Source organism: Bufo gargarizans, chromosome 10 (assembly GCF_014858855.1).
Source record: "Bufo gargarizans isolate SCDJY-AF-19 chromosome 10, ASM1485885v1, whole genome shotgun sequence".
Taxonomy (NCBI): Eukaryota; Metazoa; Chordata; class Amphibia; order Anura; family Bufonidae; genus Bufo; species Bufo gargarizans.
In genome coordinates this window covers 68840873-68866426 of record NC_058089.1, presented here as the reverse complement: position 1 = coordinate 68866426, position 25554 = coordinate 68840873, and the positions used below count along the sequence as shown (strand labels likewise).

The 25554-nt window shown below is 44.9% G+C and overlaps 1 protein-coding gene across 2 annotated transcripts in view; it reads left to right on the top strand.

Moving 5' to 3' along the window:
- VRK3 (VRK serine/threonine kinase 3) overlaps positions 1–25554 on the top strand; it is a 254135-nt gene that overhangs the window by 81388 nt on the left and 147193 nt on the right. For both annotated transcript variants that reach the window (XM_044269695.1, XM_044269694.1), the window contains exons 4-6: positions 813–947; positions 14101–14244; positions 23906–23958. In XM_044269695.1, coding sequence (XP_044125630.1) covers positions 813–947; positions 14101–14244; positions 23906–23958 — 332 coding nt within the window. The remainder of the gene's footprint in view (positions 1–812; positions 948–14100; positions 14245–23905; positions 23959–25554) is intronic.

Here is a 25554-nt window from a genome sequence, read left to right as displayed (position 1 = left end):
GCTTACTCTGAGTTTTACACCAGAATTATAGCACAGTTTCAGTACATTTGTAGGCCCAGTACCATTATGGTAAGCTGTGACTCTTTTCAGACTAGACACAGAAACTTTCTCTAAACCCAGATGCACCAAATTGTGCCAATATCTAGGTACACTCACATTAGCAAATGTGGACCATTATTTATTTTGATTGGTAAATAGTGTGAAGAAAATGGCACACAATCTTTTTCTCCATTTAACCCATGAGGAAAGTTCATATAATTTAAAAACTTTTTTGGTTAGCAAAACAGTGTCTTAAAGTACAGCTTGCCTTGCAAACAAAAACTCTCATATTATGATGTTGATGCAAAAATAAAAGTTATAGGAATGATTGTGGAAAAGCAAAAACAACAAATAAAATCTTCTTGTTATCCAAATATGAAAAACAAAGTTGCTTTGCAAAACTGTGCTCTGTGTACAGCTGTCTCCCACTTAATTCCTTTTTCGCAATCTTTTGTAAAATGATAGCAAAAAAAAAATTTGAAATCAAGAGCCGTTAAAGAACATCACTGGTGACATAGGCTGAGTGGACTTAAGAAGTTGAGACATAAGAATAAATTCACATGCTGAGGGTTTTTAAATAGCTCATCGAATCTGCTCAAGAAAAACCAGCCTGGTTTGAATTTTCTAATCCTTAGCATTGTCAATTAATATTGCAGATATCTGCACATAAGACGTTTTGATTTTGCTGTAGTATACCTGTAGCCGGATTTTCTGCTCAAATGTAATAATATATTTCAAATACTAATGATGTAAAACTACTGTTTGTTGTAAAGCTGGTAGCTCAAAACGCATGGGTCGAATTTCAACACCTTCCCCCAGGACTACTTTGAAGAGAAAATCTAACTCTACCCCAGAAAAGGAACAAGTGAAAGAAACCGTATCTTCACCAGGAAAACCTGAATTCAAAAGTAAGTCTCATGAAATAATTTATGTTTAAACTAGAGGTGGGACAACGAATCCGTCGAATCCAAAAATCCCTCGAATCTAACAAGATTCGAGGGATTCATCGACTCGAATCCCAACCTATTTTGTAAAATTCGAATCAGATGAGTCCCGGCAGCGGGGAGCGGTGCAGTCCCTGTATTCTAATGCACCGGCCCTGCTCACTGTTGTATAATCTTATTCTTATCTAACCTGTAGGCATTGTTAAAATATAATAATAATGTGTAATCCAGCTGTATTACTTACTGCTAAGTTCAGTAACAGGGAGGAGGCAGGACGGGCGGGTGTGACGCGCCCACGCCGCCTGCTTTACTTATAAAGTGGGCGGCACAGGTGCATGACGTAGTGAGTGAGGCGTCGCCCTCCCGGCCTTCCTCCTTCCTCCTCCCTGCTACAGAACTTATCTGTAAGTAATACAGCTGGATTACAAATGATTATTATATTTTAGCAATGCCTACAGGTTGGGTAAGAATAAGATTATACAACAGTGAGCAGGGCCGGTGCATTTCTTATGTGTAAGATAAGAGAACCTTTTCGGATTTGGAAAAAATTGGATTCGTCCCACCTCTAGTTTAAACTGTTATATTAAAGGGGGTTTCTGTAGTGTTTCACACTGCTTTCTCCTCCTATATGACATGAAGAGGGGAGGTGTAGGGGTGTGACTACTGTAGAGCGAACAATGTGGCACATGCTGAGAAACTTAACAGAGCAATGCATGCTGGGGTTGACGAGAAAATGCAGGCAGTTCTGCATACAAGCAGCCTGCCCAAATGAGCTGGTGCAGATCAAAGAAGAAGGAAAAATTAGTAGTGTTTTGGATACTTTGGGCAGATAAATTTAATTACTATACCAGTAGGGCTGCAGTAAACGAATATTTTTGTAATCGAGTATTCTATCGATTATATTTCTCGATTCATCGAGTAATCTAATAAGAAAAAGCTACTTAAAATAACATACGTAATTAGGTATGTATAAAGTTATTGGTTTGAAGGGGTTAATAACTTTATACATGCCTAATGCCAAGGTGCTTCCATTAACCCCTCCAAACCAATAACTTTATACATGCCCATTGGGTTTGGAGGGGTTAATGGAAGCACCTTGGCATTAGGCATGTATAAAGTTATTGGTTTGAAGAGGTTAATGAAAGCACCTTGGAGGTGCCTTCATTAACCCCTCTCTAAACCAATAACTTTATACATACCAAGGTGGTGCCTGCAGCCTCCATTAACCACTCTCTCTCCATCTCTCTGCCCCCAGCCTCTGATCTGCCTCCCTGCCCCCAGCCTCTGATCTGCCTCCCTGCCCCCAGCCTCTGATCTGCCTCCCTGCCCCCAGCCTCTGATCTGCCTCCCTGCCCCCAGCCTCTGATCTGCCTCCCTGCCCCCAGCCTCTGATCTGCCTCCCTGCCCCCAGCCTCTGATCTGCCTCCCCCCCTCTTCCCCCCCACTGCACTACCAATGAATCTGCCGGCCATATCCCACAGGGTCCCCCTCCTCCCCATCATTGGTGGCAGTTTGCAGTTCCGATCGGAGCCCCAGCAGTGTAATGCTGGGGCTCCGTTCGGTTACCATGACAGCCAGGAGTCACGCTACTGAAGCCCTGGCTGCCATGGTATGTTAGTGAGCAGAGAGCAGCGCATTATACTCACGTGCGCTGTGGCCGCCGGTCGCTCCTTCTCATAGGTCTGTGCGGCGCATTGCTAATGCTGTAAGCATTAGCAATCCGCCGCACAGACAGAAGAAGGAGCTACCGGCGGCCACAGTGCACGTGAGTATAATGCGCTGCTCTCTGCTCACTAACATACCATGACAGCCAGGACTTCAGTAGCGTGACTCCTGGCTGTCATGGTAACCGAACGGAGCCCCAGCATTACACTGCTGGGGCTCCGATCGGAACTGCAAACTGCCACCAATGATGAGGAGGAGGGGGACCCTGTGGGATATGGCCGGCAGATTCATTGGTAGTGCAGTGGCCACAGTCCCTCCCCTCCTCCTCCTACTCTGTCCTCATTGGTGTTCAGCGGCAGCCGCGCACAGTGGGGAGGAAGGGACTCCCTCCTCCTCCCTCAGCTGTGCCGGCCGGCTCAGTCCTGCCTCTCTGACCTCCGGAGGACACGGAAGCCGTGAGTGAGATGCTTAATTTCACTCCCGCTCCGTGATCACGTGGTGTAAACGATTCCTCGATGCAGGGAAACTGCATCGATGAATTTTTTGACTCGATTTAATCGAGTTATTCGAATAATCGTTTCAGCCCTATATACCAGCATCATTTGTCAGTTGGATTCTTAGCATATTTGCTGGGTCTTGGCAGGATCTCCGCTGGTCCCTATTATAATTGATGGGGCCGGACGGCATCCTTGTAGCTTCCAGCAATGCCAGATACAAAGAGATCCGGTAGGCTGTTCAGCCTGCCGTATCTAAGAAGCACTCGGGTGAAACTAGCCTTAGAAAGAGACTGTCATGTACTATATGACGGGGTCAAGTGCGCTTCTGCAGGCAATGACTGCTTAAAGGGATTCTGTCACCTCCCCTCAGCCAAAAAACGATTTAAAAGCAGCCATGCAGCACAGCTTACCTGGATTAAGCTGTGCTGTTTAATCTTGAAATCCGTCCAGCAGTTACTTTAAAAAACGACTTTGATCAATAAGGAAATGCGTCCTGAAGGTGCCCAGAGGGGCGTTTTTTTCTTCCTAGTGAGCCCAGTACCGCCCCTCTTTCAGTGCCCAGCCCGCCTTCCTTGTATTTTCTAACTGCCGCCCCCAGCCTGCCACAGCCTCTCCTGCCTCTCCTCCCCCTCCCTCACGCCGAACGAAGTCTCGCACAGGCGCAGTACCCACTGAGGGCTGCGCCTGTGCGATCATCAGGAGACTGAGGGCGGCAGCTTCATCTTCGTCACTGGGCATGCGCAGAGCCCAGTGACGTCCGATGCTTGCTCTTCCCTGCTGACTGAGGGAAGAGCGATCATCGGACGTCACTGGGCACGGCGCATGCCCAGTGACGAAGATGAAGCTGCCGCCCTCAGTCTCCTGATGATCGCACAGGCGCAGCCCTCAGTGGGTACTGCGCCTGTGCGAGACTTCGTTCGGCGTGAGGGAGGGGGAGGAGAGGCAGAGGCTGTGGCAGGCTGGGGGCGGCAGTTAGAAAATACAAGGAAGGCGGGCTGGGCACTGAAAGAGGGGCGGTACTGGGCTCACTAGGAAGAAAAAAACGCCCCTCTGGGCACCTTCAGGACGCATTTCCTTATTGATCAAAGTCGTTTTTTAAAGTAACTGCTGGACGGATTTCAAGATTAAACAGCACAGCTTAATCCAGGTAAGCTGTGCTGCATGGCTGCTTTTAAATTGTTTTTTGGCTGAGGGGAGGTGACAGAATCCCTTTAAACGTTGACATCTCACCATGTGGTTTGTTACTATTGGGTCATGTTCCGCTTGGGGACATGCCACCACTACAGCCAGTAATCGGCTGCTGTGGTGCACATGCACCCACCTGAATCACAACTGGAAATAAACAAGCCAGATCAGGATATTCTGAAATGCAAGCCAAGGTGGAGGACCAGAGCCCCAAATACCAATGGACTATGAGTCTTTCTTTAGGTAAAATATGTTACTGGACCTAGTTAAAAGCAAGGAGATTCTGGAAAACCCTTCCATACCTCACAGTCCAATTGGCAGATATCTATATGAAAGAACTATATGTTTCCATCTGCTTCGTTAGAGTACGGTACGGAGCGAGCGCTCCATACAGTATTAGAATGTATTGGCTCAGAGGAGCTGAAGTTAATACTTCGCAAAGTCTCGCAAGACTTTGGGTAATAACTTTGGACATTTATTTCTACTGTAAAAAAACCTTTGTAGTGAACTCATGTTTTGTTTTGAGTGGTGAGACTTCACAAAGTAATAACTTCTACATTCTAATACTGTACAGAGAGCTTTCTCCATACTGTATTCTAATAAAGTTTTATGCGAATCGACTTCGGATGTGGTCGCCATTGTGGTTTTTATTGATTTGTTTATATATTCCATGCAGTTTAGTATCACGACTATTAATTACCCTTGTGGTTTATATGACCGGTTTACATTGAGCTATATAATAGATGTAAATTTTCCACACGTTCTCCTACATTTGTGCGTTTGGATCTATTTTAATATTTTTCTTATTTTTTATTGTGAAATAATAAAGATGATTATATGTTTTAGAATTCTGTGCAGTGGCGTCATTTTAAGTGGTTATTTTTACATGGATTGACAACACTTTGCTTTACTAGTGTTAATTTGGAGCCCTTATTATCTAGCTATATACCGGTAGTTACTCTCTGCTGAAGTGACAAATGCGCCAACCAAGCAAGCAGTTATTGGAAAGGTACTATTCGTTACTCCCTGCTCATTAGTGGAGGAAAGAACCGCATTTGCAGCAAGCTCCTCGACTGTATGGGGACAAGTGATGGATACCGCCATCGCTCATCCTCATACAGATTGTTTCTGGGCATTATATCGCTGTTCACACAGCACAATCGGCATTAAAGATTATTTCACCTGGTGAAGGAGCTTTTTGCTCATTCATCGGGTGATTGGCAGCACATTTTCCTGTATAAGTTAATCGGCACGACAATTGTGCGGTGTAAATCTGCCTTAAAGGGAATGTGTCATCAGAAATTGAACTGCTGTTTAAAACACCTTTTTATGTTTAATATATATAAAAATATATATATTTTTTTTTTATTTTCTATGTCACTTTTTATATTTAAACAGGACCTAAAAGCAATACCTCACATTGTAGCCCATGTTCAGTAGATGTCATATTGCTATTTTTTTCCCCCCTCGCCTATGACAGCACCCATGGATAGCATCCGCCCCCTTCCTCAGGACAGGAAACAGGAAGCACAGCCTCTTCAAAAGGGAGGTACAACCCCCATCATGCCAGTTCTGTTTCCTGTCCTAAGGGACAGGGTGGATGCACAGCTGTAAAGAGCAGAGCTGCGGGAGCCCCTTGGTTGATACCCGTAGGAGGAGGGCCTACCCGAGCGGCGTAAGTCTTCCTCGGAAGCCGCTGCTGAAGTCTGGCCTCTTTGGACTCCCTCTCGTCCGGTCACTCCCCCGTCGGGGCTGCTTCGGTGTCCCCGGCCTGGCGAACCTCTGCGGCCGTGCCGTATGTTCGGCTGCCGCTGGCGTTCGCGCGCGCACGCGCGACGCGATTATTTCCGGGTAGGTCGGGCCGGCGCTGACGTCATCGATGGGCGCCGGATCTGGGCTTCCGGCTTTTGGCAGTGGGAGGAGGCGGGCCTTGGACCGGAAGGGGAGGGTGCCGACGCGCGCCCGGCAAGTTCAAAAGCCAGCCAGCTCTCACTGCAGGCTGGTGTTTTGGCCTGCAGTGAACTCCATAGATGAGAGCCAGTGGCAGAAAATGGAGCCCACACAGCGCGCAGAACCCACTGAAACCACCAACGAATCCTCGGTACCGGTGGGGGTAAGAGGGGCGAATGCCCTGCATTTTCCATATATCTCAGTATCTGATGGTTGTCTTTGCTTTATGTGTTTAGACTTCTAAAGAGAGAAGGGGGTCAAGATCCAAGGAGCGGGGCTGTGCTATTTGCAAGAGGAAGCTACCGTCCGGTTGGGGCAAACCTGCATGTCAGGCCTGCGTTGGCAAATTATTGGAGGATGAGGCCCCCTCTCTCTTATCAAGCCTAAAGAGGATTATCAAGGATGAAGTCAGAGAAACAGTTAAAGAATCCTTGAGTAATCTACTTGAAGATCGCCCTAGTACTTCCGCCGCGGTCTCTATTCCCGCTTCAAGCGATCAGGAGCTGTTATCCGGGTTAGAGGAGGAGGGAGAACTTCCATCCTCGGATCATTCACAGGACGAGCAGCTGGCGGGGAAACCCTTGTTCCTCCCAGAGAACATTAATGCTCTAGTCGGGATTGTCAGGGCAACTATGGGGCTTAATGATCAAGCAGAACCCCAGTCTATGAGGGATTCCATGTTCGAAGGCCTAGGTCCTAGAAGATTGAAATGTTTTGATGTGCACGAGAATATAACTTCGGTTATTAAGAATGAATGGAGCAGGCCGGACAGAAAATTTTTCGTGCCTTCTGCCTTAAAGAGGAAGTATCCCTTTGAGGACAAATCCTCTGCTGATTGGGATAGAGCCCCAAAGTTGGATGCTCCGGTAGCAAAGATCTCTAAGAGGGCAGCCCTCCCGTTTGAAGATGCCGGAACTCTTAAAGATGCTATGGACAGAAGAGCAGAGGTCTATTTAAAAAAGAACTGGGAGGCGACGGCTGGTTCTTTTAGACCCGCTATAGCCGCCACTTCTGTGGCCAGGTCCTTGAAGGTCTGGATGAAGGAGATGGAGGAGCAGATGAAGAAAGGGGCGCCCACGGAACAGCTCCTCTCGTCATTTCCAACTCTGTACAGTGCAATAGAAGGAGCAAGGGGTTTCTTTTTTCAGGTGGAGAGGCCTCTAAGAAACCTCCGCAATGACGCCAGATGCCCGGTTGGAGGTCGTCTCTCCCTCTTCGCGGATCAATGGCGGAAGATCTCAAACAGCCCCTGGATCCTCTCAATCATTTCACAGGGCTATTGCCTGAACTTCCTGAGAACTCCTCCAGAAAGGTTCGTTTTGACGGACTATCGCTCCAGCCCAGAGAAGCTAGAAGCATTGCGTCTGGAAGTGACAGATTTACTAGAGAAAAGGGTCCTGCAGGAGGTTCCAGCTCAAGAGCGGGAGAGGGGCTATTATTCGACACTTTTTCTTGTAAAGAAGCCGAATGGCACCTTCCGAACCATAATAAATCTGAAGCTGCTCAACAAATACCTGGTGTACGAGAGGTTTCATATGGAGACTATCAGTTCCATAATTCCAAATTTATTCCTAGGCTGCTACATGGCGACCCTGGACCTCAGGGACGCTTATTACCACGTCCCAATCCATCCCAGTCACCAGAAGTACCTGAGAGTAGCAGTTCAGTTCCCGGACAGACTCCTGCACGTTCAATTTCGGGCCCTGCCGTTCGGGTTGTCTCAGGCACCCAGGCTTTTTACGAAGATTGTAGCAGAGATGATGGCTCATCTGAGGGAGAAGGATCTGATTGTCATCCCCTATCTAGACGATTTCCTCCTTCTCTCTCAGACACCGGGACAATTATCCGAGGGGATTGCCTGGGTCAGGGAGGTGCTGGTAAAGTTGGGTTGGGAGTTAAATCTCCAGAAATCCAATTTCGTACCAAGTCAGATATGCACCTTTCTGGGGCTGCTCCTGGACTCCCAGAAGCAGAGGTGTTTTCTCCCGACACAGAAGGTTTCTCTGTTAGTCTCCAGAGTTCAGGACATTGTGGCTCGCCGTTCTATCTCTCTAAGAGACGCCATGTCAGTTCTGGGCCTAATGACGGCCGCAATCCCGGGGGTGGAATGGGCCCACTTTCACTCAAGGTCTCTTCAGCTGCAGATCCTGGGAGCTTGGGACAAAGATCCCCTATCCTTGGATTCCCTCTTCTACCTGACAACTCGTACAATAAAAGATTTAGAATGGTGGACAGAACCCTCCAACCTTCAGAGAGGAGTCCCTTGGTCAAGGCAGGATCCCCTCTCTCTGACTACAGACGCAAGTCCTTGGGGGTGGGGAGCTCACACAGAATCTCTACTTCTGCAGGGACAGTGGGATCAGGAGATAGTTCCCAAATCTCACAACTTCAAGGAACTCCTGGCGATCCTCGTGGCCTTGAGGAAGTGCCTCCACCTTTTAAAAGGCAGAAACGTCTTAATCTACTCCGACAACATGACGGCAGTAGCCTATATCAATCGTCAGGGGGGGACGAGATCGCCAGATCTAATGTCCCTCACCAGGGAGATTTTCGAGATAGCAGAGGATTTCCTTCCATCGATCAGGGCAGTACACTTAAAAGGAAAGGAAAGGAGAATGTGAAGGCAGACTTTCTGAGCAGGCATTGTGTTCGGCAGGGGGAATGGTCCCTAGATCAACAAGTCTTCAACGACATCGTGGCTCTCTGGGGTCTCCCGGTGGTGGATCTCTTTGCCACAAGGGGAAACAGAAGAGTGAAGAGGTTCTACTCTCTATCCCCACTAGAACGGCCCACGGCGGTGGATGCTTTGGCGCAGTCATGGAGAGTGGGCCTCCTGTACGCCTTCCCTCCTATAAAGCTACTCCCGAGAGTCCTGAAGAAGATTCGGGAGGAGAAGGCCCTAGTAATTACTATAGCCCCCTTTTGGCCCAGGAGGGTATGGTTTTCCTGGCTAAGGAGGATGTCGGTAGCAGACCCCTGGGTGCTTCCCGTCTTCCCGGGACTACTAGTTCAGGGACCATTACTTCATCCACAGTTGGAGAGCCTGCACTTGACAGCCTGGCTGTTGAGAGGCAGATCCTAGAGATGAAGGGTCTTTCCGGGGAGGTGATAGACACCCTTTTAGCCAGCAGAAAACCTGTTACCTCAAAGATTTATTTGAGGGTTTGCAAACAGGCCCGTTAATGTCTTGGATCCCCCGGAGTTACCTCTAGTCCTGAGCTTCCTCCAGGAAGGCTGGAATAAAAAGCTGAGGCCCAGTACTTTAAAGGTCCATATCTCTGCCTTAAGTGCTCTCTTTAAATATAGGTTAGCAGACCACCCCTGGATTAAGAGATTTGTAGTTGCAATTTCTAGACTCGCTCCCGTCCAGAAATCCAGAGTTCCCCCCTGGGATTTGAACCTAGTCCTGTCTGCTTTAACCAGAGATCCCTTTGAGCCTATTGAGGACATCTCTATAAAAATCTTAACCTTTAAATTAGTTTTCTTGCTAGCCATTACTTCTGCTAGAAGAGTGAGTGAGATCTCGGCCCTCTCTATCGAAAAACCATATCTCAATATCTTAGAAGATAGGGTTATTTTATCTCCTGACCCTGCCTTCCTTCCAAAGGTCTCATCATCCTTTCATCGGTCTCAGGATATAGTTTTACCTTCCTTCTGTTCCTCACCCAAGAATCAGAAGGAAAGGGAATTTCATTGCCTCGATGTTAGAAGGTGTCTAATCCAGTACCTTTTGGCCACTCAGGGCTGGAGGTTGTCCTCTAAGCTGGTAGTTTCCTTTCAGGGACAGAAGAAGGGCTCCCCTGCTTCCTCTCAGTCCATAGCCAGGTATATAAAACAAGCCATCTATCTGGCATATTCCTCTAAGGGGGTTCCTCCTCCTGCCGGGTTTGGAGCACACTCAACAAGAGCAGTGTCTACATCCTGGGCAGAAAGAGCTTCCGCTTCTATCGACCAGATTTGCAGAGCAGCTACTTGGAGTTCTGCCCATACCTTCTTCAGGCACTATAGGCTGCAGCTTCCTTCACAGGAGGGTTTGGGATTTGGGCGTAAAGTTCTCCAAGCAGTTGTCCCACCCTAGGTTGATCTCGCCTAGATATCCATGGGTGCTGTCATAGGCGAGGGGGGAAATATAGGATTACACTTACCGGTAATCATTTTTCCTTGAGCCTATGACAGCACCCGCCTAATTCCCTCCCCTACAAAAAAAAAAAAAAAAAAAAAAAAAATTATAAAAAGTAAAAAAAAAAAATATATATATATATATATATATATAATAATAAAAAAAAAAGATTTTTAGAATATATAGAGAGATATATGCGTGTGTCTGCACGCAGAGAGGAGCATTTTTGTTCTGTTGTGGTTTTGTGGTGTAGTGTTTTTGTCTCTTTAGTTCTTGGAATAGGACTGGCATGATGGGGGTTGTACCTCCCTTTTGAAGAGGCTGTGCTTCCTGTTTCCTGTCCTGAGGAAGGGGGCGGATGCTATCCATGGGTGCTGTCATAGGCTCAAGGAAAATGATTACCGGTAAGTGTAATCCTATATTTTTTCATGATATGCTTCTCCATTGCTCCACTGTGCCCCTCGTTATGTTTAGGGTCCATTCACACGTCCTTAATTGTTTTGCGGATACGCCAAACACTGACACCGGCCATATGCACATGGCCGGCACTATAATAGAAAATGCCTATTCTTGTCCGCTATTGCGGACAAGAATAGGACATGTTCTATTTTTTTGCAGAGCTGCGGACTGGAAGTGCACTGTGTGCTGTCCGCATCTTTTCCGGCCCCGTTGAAAATGGATTTGTCCGCACCCGTTCCGCATAATTGCGGAACAGATCTCGACCATTCATGTGGACGTCTGAATGTAGCCTTAATAGCATCGATACAGGGAGGAGGAGACATAGTTTTTCTCAGTGGGCGTCTCTTCTCCCTGGCTGTGGCGCTGCCCAATCACAGCGGACCGCGTCACAGCCAGGGAGAAGGTGACCTATTTTTTTCTCAATGGCTGTGATGTTGTCTGCTGTTATTGGACAGCGCCACAGTGAGGAAGAAGAGACGCCCACTGAGAAAAGCTGATGTCTTCTCCTCCCTGTACCGATGCTATTAATTAGCATACAGGGCACCTAAACTATATTATTCTAATGCAGTTTGCAATAAGGAGATATCTCCTCTGTATATACTGTAGATAAGACCGGATCCACCATTCCCAATAGAAGATTGTAAAATCTTATCTTATCTTTCCTTGTACAATGACCTCTGCACAGGTCACAGAGCATGCCTAGAAATCTCTCCCATAGAAGTGAATGAGGCCCCCTACAGACCATTGTGTCTATGGACTATGGGGCTGCCGTTATGCCATTTTTTTGTGTTCCGAATACAGGCCATATTTTGATTCCGTATACGGAACCATTCATTTCAATGGGGCTGCAAAAGATGCTGGCAGCACTCTGTGTGCTGTCCGCATCCGTTGCTCCGTTCCGTGGTCCTACAAATTGCGAAAGGCACACGGGCAGCATCCGTTTTTTGCGGACCGCAAAAAACGGCACTGTTGTGTGCATGAGCCCTTACTATCTAGTTTTAACTCCCATAAAATATTTCTGGTGACACATTTCCTTTAACCACCTCCGGACCGCCTAAACGCAGATGTGCGGTCCAGAGGTGGCGGCCCTGCGCAGAGTCACGCATATATGCGTCATCTCGCGAGGGCCGGGATTTCCTGTGAACGCGCGCACACAGGCGCGCGCGCGCTCTCAGGAACGGAAGGTAAGCGAGTGGATCTCCAGCCTGCCAGCGGCGATCGCTCGCTGGCAAGCTTGAGATCCGAATTTTTTAACCCCTAACAGGTATATTAGACGCTGTTTTCATAACAGCGTCTAATATACCTCCTACCTGGTCCTCTGGTGGTCCCTTTTGTTAGGATCGACCACCAGAGGACACAGGTAGGTCAGTAAAGTCGAACCAAACACTACACTACACTACCCCCCCCCCCCCGTCACTTATTAACCCTTTATGAACCCCTGATCACCCCATATAAACTCCCTGATCACCCCCCTGTCATTGATCACCCCCCTGTCATTGATCACCCCCCTGTCAGGCTCCGTTCAGACGTCCGCATGATTTTTACGGATCCACGGATACATGGATCGGATCCGCAAAACACATGCGGACGTCTGAATGGAGCCTTACAGGGGGTGATCAATGACAGGCGGGTGATCACCCATATACACTCCCTGATCACCCCCCTGTTTGTTTTTTCTTACTAAGTCTCATATTCCACTAACTTGTGTCAAAAAATAAAATCTCACATGAACTCACCATACCCCTCACGGAATCCAAATGCGTAAACATTTTTAGACATTTATATTCCAGACTTCTTCTCACGCTTTAGGGCCCCTAAAAAGCCAGGGCAGTATAAATACCCCACATGTGACCCCATTTCGGAAAGAAGACACCCCAAGGTATTCGCTGAGGGGCATATTGAGTCCATGAAAGATTGAAATTTTTGTCCTAAGTTAGCGGAAAGTGAGACTTTGTGAGAAAAAAACAAAAAAAATCAATTTCCGCTAACTTATGCAAAAAAAATAAAAATTCTAGGAACTCGCCAGGCCCCTCATTGAATACCTTGGGTGTCTTCTTTCCAAAGTGGGGTCACATGTGGGGTATTTATACTGCCCTGGCTTTTTAGGGGCCCGAAAGTGTGAGAAGAAGTCTGGGATCCAAATGTCTAAAAATGCCCTCCTAAAAGGAATTTGGGCCCCTTTGCGCATCTAGGCTGCAAAAAAGTGTCACACATCTGGTATCGCCGTACTCAGGAGAAGTTGGGCAATGTGTTTTGGAGTGTCATTTTACATATACCCATGCTGGATGAGAAAAATATCTTGGTCAAATGCCAACTTTGTATAAAAAAATGGGAAAAGTTGTCTTTTGCCAAGATATTTCTCTCACCCAGCATGGTTATACGTAAAATGGCACGCCAAAATACATTCCCCAACTTCTCCTGAGTACGGCGATACCAGATGTGTGACACTTTTTTTGCAGCCAAGGTGGGCAAAGGGGCACATATTCCAAAGTGCACCTTTCGGATTTCACAGGCCATTTTTTACAGATTTTGATTGCAAGGTACTTCTTACACATTTGGGCCCCTAAATTGCCAGGGCAGTATAACTACCCCACAAGTGACCCTATTTTGGAAAGAAGACACCCCAAGGTATTCCGTGAGGGGCACGGCGAGTTCCTAGAAGTTTTTATTTTTTGTGACAAGTTAGCGGAAAATGATGATTTTTCTTTTTTTTTCTTTTTTCCTTACAAAGTCTCATATTCCACTAACTTGCGACAAAAAATAAAAAATTCTAGGAATTCGCCGTGTCCCTCACGGAATACCTTGCCCAAACATTTTTTTTTTAATCAAAGACATGTAGAACTATAAATTTAGCGAAAAATTTATATATGGATGTCGTTTTTTTTTTTGCAAAATTTTACAGCTGAAAGTGAAAAATGTCATTTTTTTGCAAAAAAAATCGTTACATTTCGATTAATAACAAAAAAAGTAAAAATGTCAGCAGCAATAAAATACCACCAAATGAAAGCTCCATTAGTGAGAAGAAAAGGAGGTAAAATTCATTTGGGTGGTAAGTTGCATGACCGAGCGATAAACGGTGAAAGTAGTGTAGTGCCGAAGTGTAAAAAGTGCTCTGGTCATGAAGGGGGTTTCAGCTAGCGGGGTTGAAGTGGTTAAGGCTCAAACAATATAAATGTGCTACATTGTAAATGGTAGATTTTTTTAAATTTGTTTACCAAATAATTTTGCGCTCTGATTTAAGGTGAAATGATCCCCAGGAGTAAGAAAGCTAAGAACGTACAGATGCAGCCACTCCCAGAAAATGACATTTTGACTGATCATAGCGACAAAAGCTGGGTGCTTACGAAGCTCTTGTCACAGGAGAAGACTACACTTTATTATAAAGGTGAATTTTTAGTATAATATTTATAGTTCATTTCTATCACATTGATTTTGCTTTGTTTATATGGTATTTTTACACTACAACACAATACATATTCATAGAACCACATGTACCTGACAGATACCAAAAGAGTGTCCCTTTGGCATCCGCCTGGCCAATATACATTGGCATCCTTTTTTTTTTTTTACTTCTGGGCTTCCCTGTACAGAGGCAACTCATGAAAAAATGAATCTTGCACTGTATGTGTGTATTTTTTTAAATAATTTCGATCTATAGGTGATGTCTGCCTCAGTATGCCTATACACTAGCATATATAATGTAACATAACGCCGGTGATGTCATCGGCGCAGCCTCCTTCTCTGAGCGCCTGCGCCGAATCAAGACAGGCGCACAATTTTTGAAATGCAGACAGGGCCAGCCGGAGGAGGAGATCACTGCTGGCCTTGTCAATCATCAACAGGAGGAGGGGGCGCTTTTTTGCGGCTGCTACCAGCAAGTAGCCGCCCTACTTTGCATATAATAAAAGTCAGTTTTTTGCATTATCTACTGAACGAAAATGATTAATAACATAATGTATAGATATATCGCAGTATACGGATTATAAGTACCCCAAAAAAAATATTGAGTTTAGTGGGGTGACAGAAGCCCTTTAAACCTTTGTGAGGCAAGGTAACAAAAAATAGCTTTTTTAGCACTGTTTTTATTTTTTGTTATTAACAATGTTCATCTGACAGGTTAGATCATGTGGTATTTTTATATACCTAATATGACCACTTTTATTGGTTCTGTGTTTCAGTTTTACATAATAAAGCATTGAAATTTTTTTAAAAATTTTTAGTGTGAGGGGTTAATTTGCCATGTCTGTTATTGGAAAATGGGACACATTAAGAAAATTCCACCAAGGTTTCTGGGGGTTTGACATCAAAGCATTCACTGTGCGCTAAAAATGACATGACATTCTTAATCTGCAGTTCAATACAAATACAGCGATACCAAACTTGTATAGCAGGGCTCCAGATGGCGACCAAAATGGTCGCCAATGCGACTTAGAACTGCTAAATGGCGACAAGACTTTGTAGACACACGCTGCAGACGTCTGCTGGGTGAAGCTCCGCCCCTCAGATTACCCGGCATAGAGGGTGGGCGTGGCTTGTGCTCCCGCTTCCAGCAGTCTGGCAAGTTTTGGAGTTGAGTCTGTGCTGTGGCGCTGAGCTGCTGGAGACCTTTCAACTAGGGCCGCACAGTCCACGGCTGATAACACGAGGCGAGTCACCCGTATGCAGATTTATTAGTGTGTTTTATAGGACTGGGTCCTTATGGGGTCACAAGGAGAAGGCAGAGATCCGTGCTGTGCTGCTTTAATACTCGCTGTCCTGGTCTGCATAGCACTGCCGGGGTCGCATAGCATTATATTGATTTATGATGCTATGTAACCCTTAGAGGTCTGGAATGTACTGGATAACACTGACCTAATGCGGTCAGTGTTATCCAATACATTCCAGAACTGTTAGGCCTCTTTCACACGGGCGTCATGTTTTTTGCCCGAATAAGAGGCGGGTGCGTTGCGGGAAAATGCACGATTTTTCCACGCGAGTGCAAAACATTGTAATGCGTTTTGCACTCGCGTGAGAAAAATCACGCATGTTTGGTACCCGAACTTCTTCACAGAAGTTCGGGCTTGGGATTGATGTTCTGAAGATTGTATTATTTTTCCCTTATAACATGGTTATAAGGGAAAATAATAGCATTCTGACTACAGAATGCATAGTATAATAGTGCTGGAAGGGTTAAAAAAAAAAGTGATGGAGCATGTGATCTGACATCACCACAGGTCCTTTAGCCCACAGCTAGCAAAGAACAGACCGGGAACACACCGCGATCAAGAGGATAAGGTGAGTTAACTTTTTAATTTTTTTTAACCCTTCCAGCACTATTATACTATGCATTCTGTAGTCAGAATGCTATTATTTTCCCTTATAACCATGTTATAAGGGAAAATAATACAGTGAATAGACTGTCACCTAGCAACCATGCATGAAAATCGCACCGCATCCGCACTTGCTTGCGGATGCTTGCGATTTTCACGTAACCACATTCACTTCTATGTGCCCTGCGTTGCGTGGATTATCGCACCGCAACGCACAAAGAGGAGCATGCTGCGATTTTCACGCAACGCATAAGTAATGCGTGAAAATCACCGCTCATGTGAACAGCCCCATAGAAATGAATGGGTCAGGATTCAGTGCGGGTGTAATGCGTTCAACTCGCGCATCGTACCCGCGCGGAATATTCGCTCGTGTGAAAGGGGCCTAAGGGTTACATAGCATCATAAATCGATATAATGCTATGCGACCCCGGCCGTACAGAGCTCCTGCAGACAGACTCCGGTGTGAAACCAGCGCAATCCTATCAATGCACAGACTAGTACCCATTTCTGATCATAAATCATATAATCTATTCCCCTTATTTCACAAGACCAGTATTCACTTCCACATAGGGAATAGCAATCAGCCCTCCCGTCAGTCCGTGTTACTGCTGGCAGAATGATAAAACGGTGGGACTCCCCCCGGCCTGGGGGTTCGCACAGAGAGCCCTTAACTGCTCCTTTCTGTGCCAAAGACATGTGGTAGAGTTAAAGAGGGAAAATGACACTGAAGCAGCCTATAAGGGGTTAAGCACAGGCTAGTTTAGCTGCCAGAGGAGGTCCCCTAGCTTTCCTTCATCTCTGCTTGCTGGCAGTGAATGGAAACCTTTAAGGTTGACATTCACAGACTGAATGTCCATGTCCAGCCACAGTTGCACAGTGAGCAGCACTAGAATATGGCAATCTTTCCTCAAGAAACAACAGCAAACAAGAGGTTTTCATTCACTGACCGGCAAGCAGAGGGGTTGAGAATAAAGAGTAAAGCTCGTGAAGTATTATATTTTTATCTGTTATATTTTATCTTAATGTAAAAAAAAAAACTGCCCTCCCCCACCCCCACTGTCATGCTGGTCCTGTCAACACGTGATGCCCGCTGATGTGGTCACTGGTTGCAGTGATTGTCTTTTAAGGAGTGCAGTGTGGATAGTTTATTTGAACCCATTCTGTGTCACATATAGAATAATACTGGTTTGAAACCCCTTAAAGAAAAATATAAAAATTACTCCTTAAAGGGTTTGGATACACTAATTTCTGGACCTCTGAGACTGGCAGGACCTTTGTTGGTGATCATACTTGCCTGATCCCCAGTGCGGGGTCCCGACTCGTTTGCTCCCCAGCCTTTGTTGCTTGTCTTGAGTCCCTTCTCGAAAACCTCCTATTTGACGGCGTTACAGCCAATGACCGACCACTGCTTCCCGTGCATTATGTTAAATGGTCATGTGATGCAAAGGGAGCAGATCTCCACCATGGCCAGAGATTGTCTTGATGCCACTGCAGCCAAACGTTTTCATGGAGAAACCAAAGACAAGCAGCGGAGGCCGGGATGCGAATGAGCCGGGACCCAGCACCTAGGTATTACCAACACGAATCTGGCTAGTCTGACAGGTCATGGAAATAAGTGTACAACTCCTTAACCGCCTCCCGACCGCTGTACGCACGGATGCGTCTGCGAGGCGGTTGATTTATTCCTCCTGGATGCATCCGTGCGGCATCTCGCGAGATGCGAGATTTCGGAGTGAGCCGGCCCGTGCAAGCGCCTCGCTGGCCGGCAAATGAACGAGAACAATTTCGTCACCAGCCTGCCAGCCAATGATCGTGGCTGGCAGGCTGGCAATTTTTAAAATGTCGAATCAGAAGCCATATAACACATCATATTAGTAAATATGATGTGTTAAATGGCTTCCCTGCTCCTCTGCTGGTCCTTTTGGTCGGTTGGTTCCAGCAGAGGAGCAGGCTTCACAGTGAGTAGCACCAAAACACTACACTTTAGCCCCAGATCACCCCCCCCCCCCTGCACCCCAATTAACCCTTTGATCACCCCTTGATCGCCCCTGTCAATCACTAGTGAAAGGAAAAAAGTGATCAGTGTAAACTGTCACTTTTTTTTTTCACTGGTATTGACCGTTAGGTTTTAGGATAGTTTAGGCCTCTTGGTTAGGTAGTTTAGCGATTGGTTAGCGCCCAGCCCACCGCACCGCAGTCACTGATTCGCTGATTAGCGTATCGCTAATCAGCATTTGTACTTTTATAGTATCTGTAAGTGATCAGTTTTGATCAGTCAGATCTATAATAGTATTAGTGTCACCTTTAGTTCGCCCTCCACCCAAAACTCAGTGTTTGCCTGATCGGTCGCCCACAGTGATTTTTTTTTTGATCACTGCACATTCACTTCACAAGCGCTGCGGCGATAAAAATAATCAGTTTTGATATTTTTTATCAACCGCAGCGGCCTCCGGTACTTCGCTAGCCTCCCATTTGTAAGACAGGCTTGCTTTTTTTCTTGGGTAGTCTCAGGGAATACCCCTAAATTTAGTAGCCCAAATGTCAAACCGGGGGCTCATCTTCTGAAGAAGCCTACAGGCTTCTGACCCAGTCGGATGAGGAATGGGAACCCTCATCTGATGAATCTAGCGGGTCAGAATATTAACCTGTAGAAAGCAGTGGCAGTCTGACTCAAAGTTCGGACGAGGAGGTTGAGGTCCCCGATAGCACCAGGCGTACCCGGCCCGTGTCGCTAGACCACAGGTTGCGCAGGATCCGCTTCAAGGGCAGCAGAGTGGGCTGTCGGGTTACGTGGTGAGGCATACACCAGCAGCGCAGCCCATCCTGGACCTAGTACCAGCACTGCCGTACAACATGGTGAAGTGGCGAGCACCAGAAGGGCAGTTGAAGCTGGTACGGTGGCACGTGCAGTAGTTACCCCGTCGCAGCCACCGCACAGACAGGCCCGCACAGGTAGAGCCCCTAGAATCCCTGAGGTGCTGGCAAACCCTGATTGGCAGTCCCCAACTTCAGCCGCACCTGTAGTTCCCCCTTTCACCGCCCAGTCTGGTGTTCGGGTTGAGACAGCACAGATCAGTTCGGCCCTGGGATTTTTTGAGCTGTTCTTGACTGTGGAGCTCTTGGACTTAGTTGTGGCAGAAACAAATCGGTATGCCACACAATTTATAACCGCCAACCCGGGAAGCTTTTATGCCCAGCCTTTCTGGTGGAAACCAGTCCAAGTTTCCGAAATTACATTTTTTCTGGGCCTTCTCCTCAACGTGGGTCTAACTAAAAAGCAGGAATTGCGGTCATATTGGTCCACAAACCCAATTCATCACATGCCCATGTTCTCTGCTGCTATGTCCAGGACACGATTTGAGACCATCCTGCGTTTCCTGCACTTTAGCGACAACACCACCTCCCGTCCCAGAGGCCACCCAGCTTTTGACCGGTTCCACAAAATTCGGCCCCTCATAGACCACTTCAACCAGAAATTTGCAGATTTGTATACCCCAGAGCAAAACTGCGTAGACGAGTCCCTAATACATTTTACCGGGCTCCTTGGCTTCAAACAATACATCCCAAGCAAGCGTGCCCGGTATGGGGTCAAATTGTATAAGCTCTGTGAAAGGGCCACAGGCTATACCCACAAATTTCGTGTCTTTGAGGGAAAAGATCAGATCCTGGAGCCGGTCGGTTGCCCTGACTACCTGAGGAGCAGTGTGAAGACAGTCTGGGACTTGGTGTCACCCTTATTCGGCAAGGGGTACCATCTTTATGTGGACAATTTCTACACAAGTGTGGCCCTCTTCAGGCATTTGTTTCTAGAACAGATTGGCTGCTGTGGCGTCGCGCGGGCTTCCCCCAATGGCTCGTTACCATCCGTCTTGCAAGGCGGGAGAGGGCTGCCTTGTGTAACGAAGAACTGCTCGCGGTGAAATGGAGAGACAAGCGTGACGTTTACATGCTCTCCTCCATTCACGCAGACACGACAATACAAATTGAGCGAGCAACCCGTGTCATTGAAAAGCCCCTCTCAGTCCACGACTATAACCTTCACATGGGAGGGGTGGACTTCAATGACCAGATGTTGTCTCCGTATTTAGTTTCCCGACGCACCAGACGCTGGTATAAGAAGGTGTCTGTATATTTAATTCAATTGGCTCTGTATAATAGTTTTGTTCTCTACAGTAAGGCTGGGAGAACACGATCCTTCCTCAAATTTCAGTAAGAGATCATCGAGAACCTCCTGTACCCAGGAGGTTCCGTGGCCCCATCCACCAGTGTAGTTAGCCGTCTACACGAGCGACATTTCCCCAATGTCGTTGCCGGTACCTCAACCCAACCGTCATCCCGAAAAAGATGTCGTGTCTGTAGCAGGAGTGGAATAAGGCGTGACACCCGCTATTTCTGTCCTGACTGCCCTGACCACCCTGCCCTATGCTTAGGGGAGTGTTTCCAGAAGTACCACACACAGGTACACCTAGCATAGGGATCACATCTCACCAGGACAGGCACACAGGGCTATTGGGGCCCATTCACACAGAGCTGCTGCAAACCTCTCCTTTCACCTGGGACAAAGTGCATAACGCACTTCGCCACATCTTTGGGCGATTTGCGCTTTGCAGATTGTCCCATGGGGAAGGAGAGGTTGGTCCTATAAAGGTAAAAAAAAATCGCCAGTAAGCAAAAAGGGTAATGTTCAGTTCAAAAAGGTAAAGTTTATATGTTCTGTTCAAAAGTTAATAAAATTATTGCGTTGCGGCCTCAGGTGGACCAACCGATCGACTAGCTGCAGCACTGATGTGCATTCTGACAGAAGCATTGCGCTGCTGTCAGATTACACAAAAGTCGGTGTATGCGGCGCTGCAAGACGAGATTTCTCCTCTGCTGTAAAAGATACATTTGCCGAGGCATATGAGCTGAGGAGGAGGCGGTGTTCCTATGCTTTGGCAAACACTTTGTATATAAAAAAAATAAAAACAAAAAAAAATGATTTATTCATCCACATCGATTGATGTGAATGGAGAAATCGGGTTTGCCAGGGCATACGAGCTAAGTGGGTATGGATGTTGGGCGGATCTCCTATGTCCTGGCAGACTGCTTTCCCCTCCTTTTTTTTTTTTTTTTTGGCAGAGATTTTTTCATCCACATTAATCGATGCGAATGAAGAAATCTGTGCCGTTCATTTTTTTCTTTCAGCCCAGAGGCTGAATGGAAAAAAAATATCTCATTACCTGTATGCTCAATATAAGGAGAATAGCAGGAACTAATGATTGCGGAGACCCTCAAATGCCAGAGCAGTACACAAATGACCCAATTTTGGAAAGAAGACACCCCAAGGTATTCGCTGAGGGGCATATTGAGTCCATGAAAGATTGAAATTTTTGTCCCAAGTTAGCGGAAAGTGAGACTTTGTGAGAAAAAACAAAAAAAAACAAAAATTTACGCTAATTTATGCCAAAAAAAAAATAAAAAATTCTATGAACTCGCCTGGCCCCTCATTGAATACCTTGGGGTGTCTTCTTTCCAAAGTGGGGTCAGACGTGGGGTATTTATACTACCCTGGCATTTTAGGGGTCCTAAAGCGTGAGAAGAAGTCTGGGATCCAAATGTCTAAAAATGCCCTCCTAAAAGGAATTTGGGCACCTTTGCGCATCTAGGCTGCAAAAGTGTCACACATATGGAATCGCCGTACTCAGGAGAAGTTGGGGAATGTGTTTTGGGGTGTCATTTTACATATACCCATGCTGGGTGAGATAAATATCTTGGTCAAATGCCAACTTTGTATAAAAAAATTGGAAAAGTTGTCTTTTGCCAAAATATTTCTCTCACCCAGCATGGGTATATGTAAAATGACACCCCAAAACACATTCCCCAACTTCTTCTGAGTACAGCGATACCAGATGTGTGACACTTTATTGCAGCCTAGGTGGGCAAAGGGGCACACATTCCAAAGAGCACCTTTGGGATTTCACCGGTCATTTTTTTACAGATTTTGATTGCAAACTACTTCTCACGCATATGGGCCCCTAAATTGCCAGGGCAGTATAACTACCCCTCAAGTGACCCTATTTTGGAAAGAAGACACCCCAAGGTATTTTGTGATGGGCATAGTGAGTTCATGGAAGTTTTTATTTTTTGTCACAAGTTAGTGGAATATGAGACTTTGTAAGAAAAAAAAAAAAATCATAATTTTCCGCTAACTTGTGACAAAAAATAAAAAGTTCTATGAACTCACTATGCCCATCAGCGAATACCTTAGGGTGTCTACTTTCCGAAATGGGGTCATTTGTGGGGTTTTTCTACTGTCTGGGCATTGTAGAACCTCAGAAAACATGACAGGTGCTCAGAAAGTCAGAGCTGCTTCAAAAAGCGGAAATTCCCATTTTTGTACCATAGTTCGTAAACGCTCTAACTTTTACCCAAACCATTTTTTTTTTTTTGCCCAAACATTTTTTTTTTTTTATCAAAGACATGTAGAACAATAAATTTATCGAAAAATGTATATATAGATGTTGGTTTTTTGTTTGCAAAATTTTGCTACTGAAAGTGAAAAATGTCATTTTTTTGCAAAAAAATCGTTAAATTTCGATTAATAACAAAAAAAAGTAAAAATGTCAGCAGCAATGAAATACCACCAAATGAAAGCTCTATTAGTGAGAAGAAAAGGAGGTAAAATACATTTGGGTGGTAAGTTGCATGACCGAGCAATAAACGGTGAAAGTAGTGTAGTGCAGAAGTGTAAAAAGTGGCCTGGTCATTAAGGGGGTTTCAGCTAGGGGGGTTGAAGTGGTTAAACTGCGTGGGCTGTAGCTTAGAAAACCCCATGCTCCTAAGCATCGCAGCTATATTATGTTTTTTTAATTTAGCGACTAAAAATTTCATTTGGCTCCTAAATTTTTCAGGTTAGGAGCCAATGGCTCCTTGATATTTTTTTTTGTCTGGAGCACTGTATAGGTTTTACTACTTAAAAAAAAAAAAAACTTTGAAAAATATAAAAAATTTATTTGTGTCACCATTTTCTGACAGCCATACCTTTTTATATTTCAATCTACAGAGCTGTATCAGGGTTTGTTTTTTGTAGGACGAACTGTACTTTTTATTGGTACCGCAATATATATGACTTTTTGATCACTGTTATTCAATTTCTACACAGGATTTTTTTTTAAAATATTTTAATAGTTCAGACATTTTCGGACACGGCGATACCTGATATGTTTATATTTTTTATTGTTAATATCTTTTCAGATGTAAAATAGTGAAAGGGGGCGATTTTAACATTTAATATTTTAATGTTTTATTTTTTTATTTAATAACTATGGCTTCCTTAGATCTATTAGGGTGAATATGATATTCACATGCTTTGTGCACACAGCAGCAGGGAGCTTACCATTGTAGGCCTTGCAAGGCTTTACAAGCATCCAGGCTACCATGGTCCATGATTGGAGCCTCGTGATTTCACTGCGGGGGCTGTGATCAGAAAGGGCGCCGGATCCATTTGCCTTGCCTCATAGGTGCTGCGATTAGCGTTGATCGTGACTCCTTAGGGCTGCGATCAGCGTTGATCGTGACTCCATACATTACCTAGCCTTATCTGTGAACTATGTTTATTACTTTAAAAACGTCACTATGTGCTTTATTATTTGAATAACGAGATGGTGGTAAATTGTACATTTTAAAAAGTAGTTATTACAAATTATTTTTCGGAAGAACAAAAAATTAAACAGTTTTTTTTTTTTGTATCTTTGCAAGTGCATGCGAAATGTCAATCCAAAAGTGACAAGGATCAGAGTATCTTAAAACTGGTAAGTGATTTATTAAATTGAACTAATAATGTAAATATGTTTATAATAAAAAAATAAAAAAAAATGGTACCACTATTAGCCGGTAGAAAAATGTTGTAGATATGATACCTTTTAATGGGTAACAAAAATAAAAAACATTATGTTAACCAGAAAAAGTACCTGGTGCTACCCAAGTATGAAGAATTGGTCTGTCTTTTTTTGTCTTTTATTGGATTTGTTCCACAAAAGCCCTGGAGGCTAATCCATGCCCTTGTTTTTTAACTAGGAAATCACTATTATTCCTATATACTCCAGAAGTTACACACTGTTTATTTTATTTTTAACTATCCCCAACAACAGTGACCTCCGCAGCACCCATCCCCTTAACAGTAAACTCCACAGTGCAGCACCTCGCCCCACAACAGTGACCACCACATCACTCCACCCCTTAACAGTGACCTCACCCCCATAAATTATATGACGTAGCGGAGGGGGCGGCGCCTTTCGGCTCGGCTGTGGGAGTAAATTTATTTATGAGGAGGCGTGCTGGGCTTGAAATAAAGGCAAGCTGGGCACTGCAGGTTAATTAGCATATCTGAAAAATTACTATTATTACTTTACATTCCCCATATGTCTACTTCATGTTTGGATCATTTTGTGATTGCCATTTTATTTTTTGGGAATGTTAGAAGGCTTAGAAGTTTAGAAGCAAATCTTGACATTTTTCAGAAAAATTCCAAAACCCACTTTTTAAGGACCAGTTCAGGTCTGAAGTCACTTTGTGAGGCTTACATAATAGAAACCACCCCAAAATAACCCCATTTTAGAAACTACACCCCTCAAGTTATTTTACAAACTTTGTTAACCCTTTAGGTGTTCCACAAAAATTAATGGAAAATAGAGATATAAAATTTTAGAATTTCACTTTTATGGCAGATTTTCCTTATTAATCAATTTTTTTCCACGAACAAAGCAAGGATTAACAGCCAAACAAAACTCAATATTTATTTCCCTGATTCTGTAGTTTACTGCTGTACGGGCACACGGCATTGCGCAGAAGGAAAAAAGCAAAATATAGTTTTTGGAAGGCAGATTTCACTGGGATAATTTTAAGTTGCCATGTTACATTTGAAGACCCCTGATGCACCCCTAGACTAGAAACTAAAAACACTTTTTGTGAGGCAAGGTAACAAAAAATAGCTGTTTTGGCATTGTTTTTATTTTTGTCATTTACAATGTTTATCTGACAGGTTAGACCATGTGGTATTTTTATAGAGCAAGTTGTTACAGACGCGAGAATACCAAATATGGTTGTTTTTCAGTTTTACATAATAAAGCATTTTTGAAAAAAAAAATTTTTTTAGTGTCTCCGTATTTTGAAAGCCATAGTTTATTTTTTATATTTTGGGCGACTGTCTTATGCTGGGGCTCCTTTTTTTTTAGTATAAGATGACTGTTTGGTACTATTTTATGGTGCATATGATTTTGATTGCTTGCTACTAAACTTTTTTTGTGATGTAAGGTGACAAAAAATGGCTTTTTTGACACACTTGATTTTTTAATTTTTTACGGTGTTGACCTGAGGGATTAGGTCATGTGATATTTTTATACAGCAGG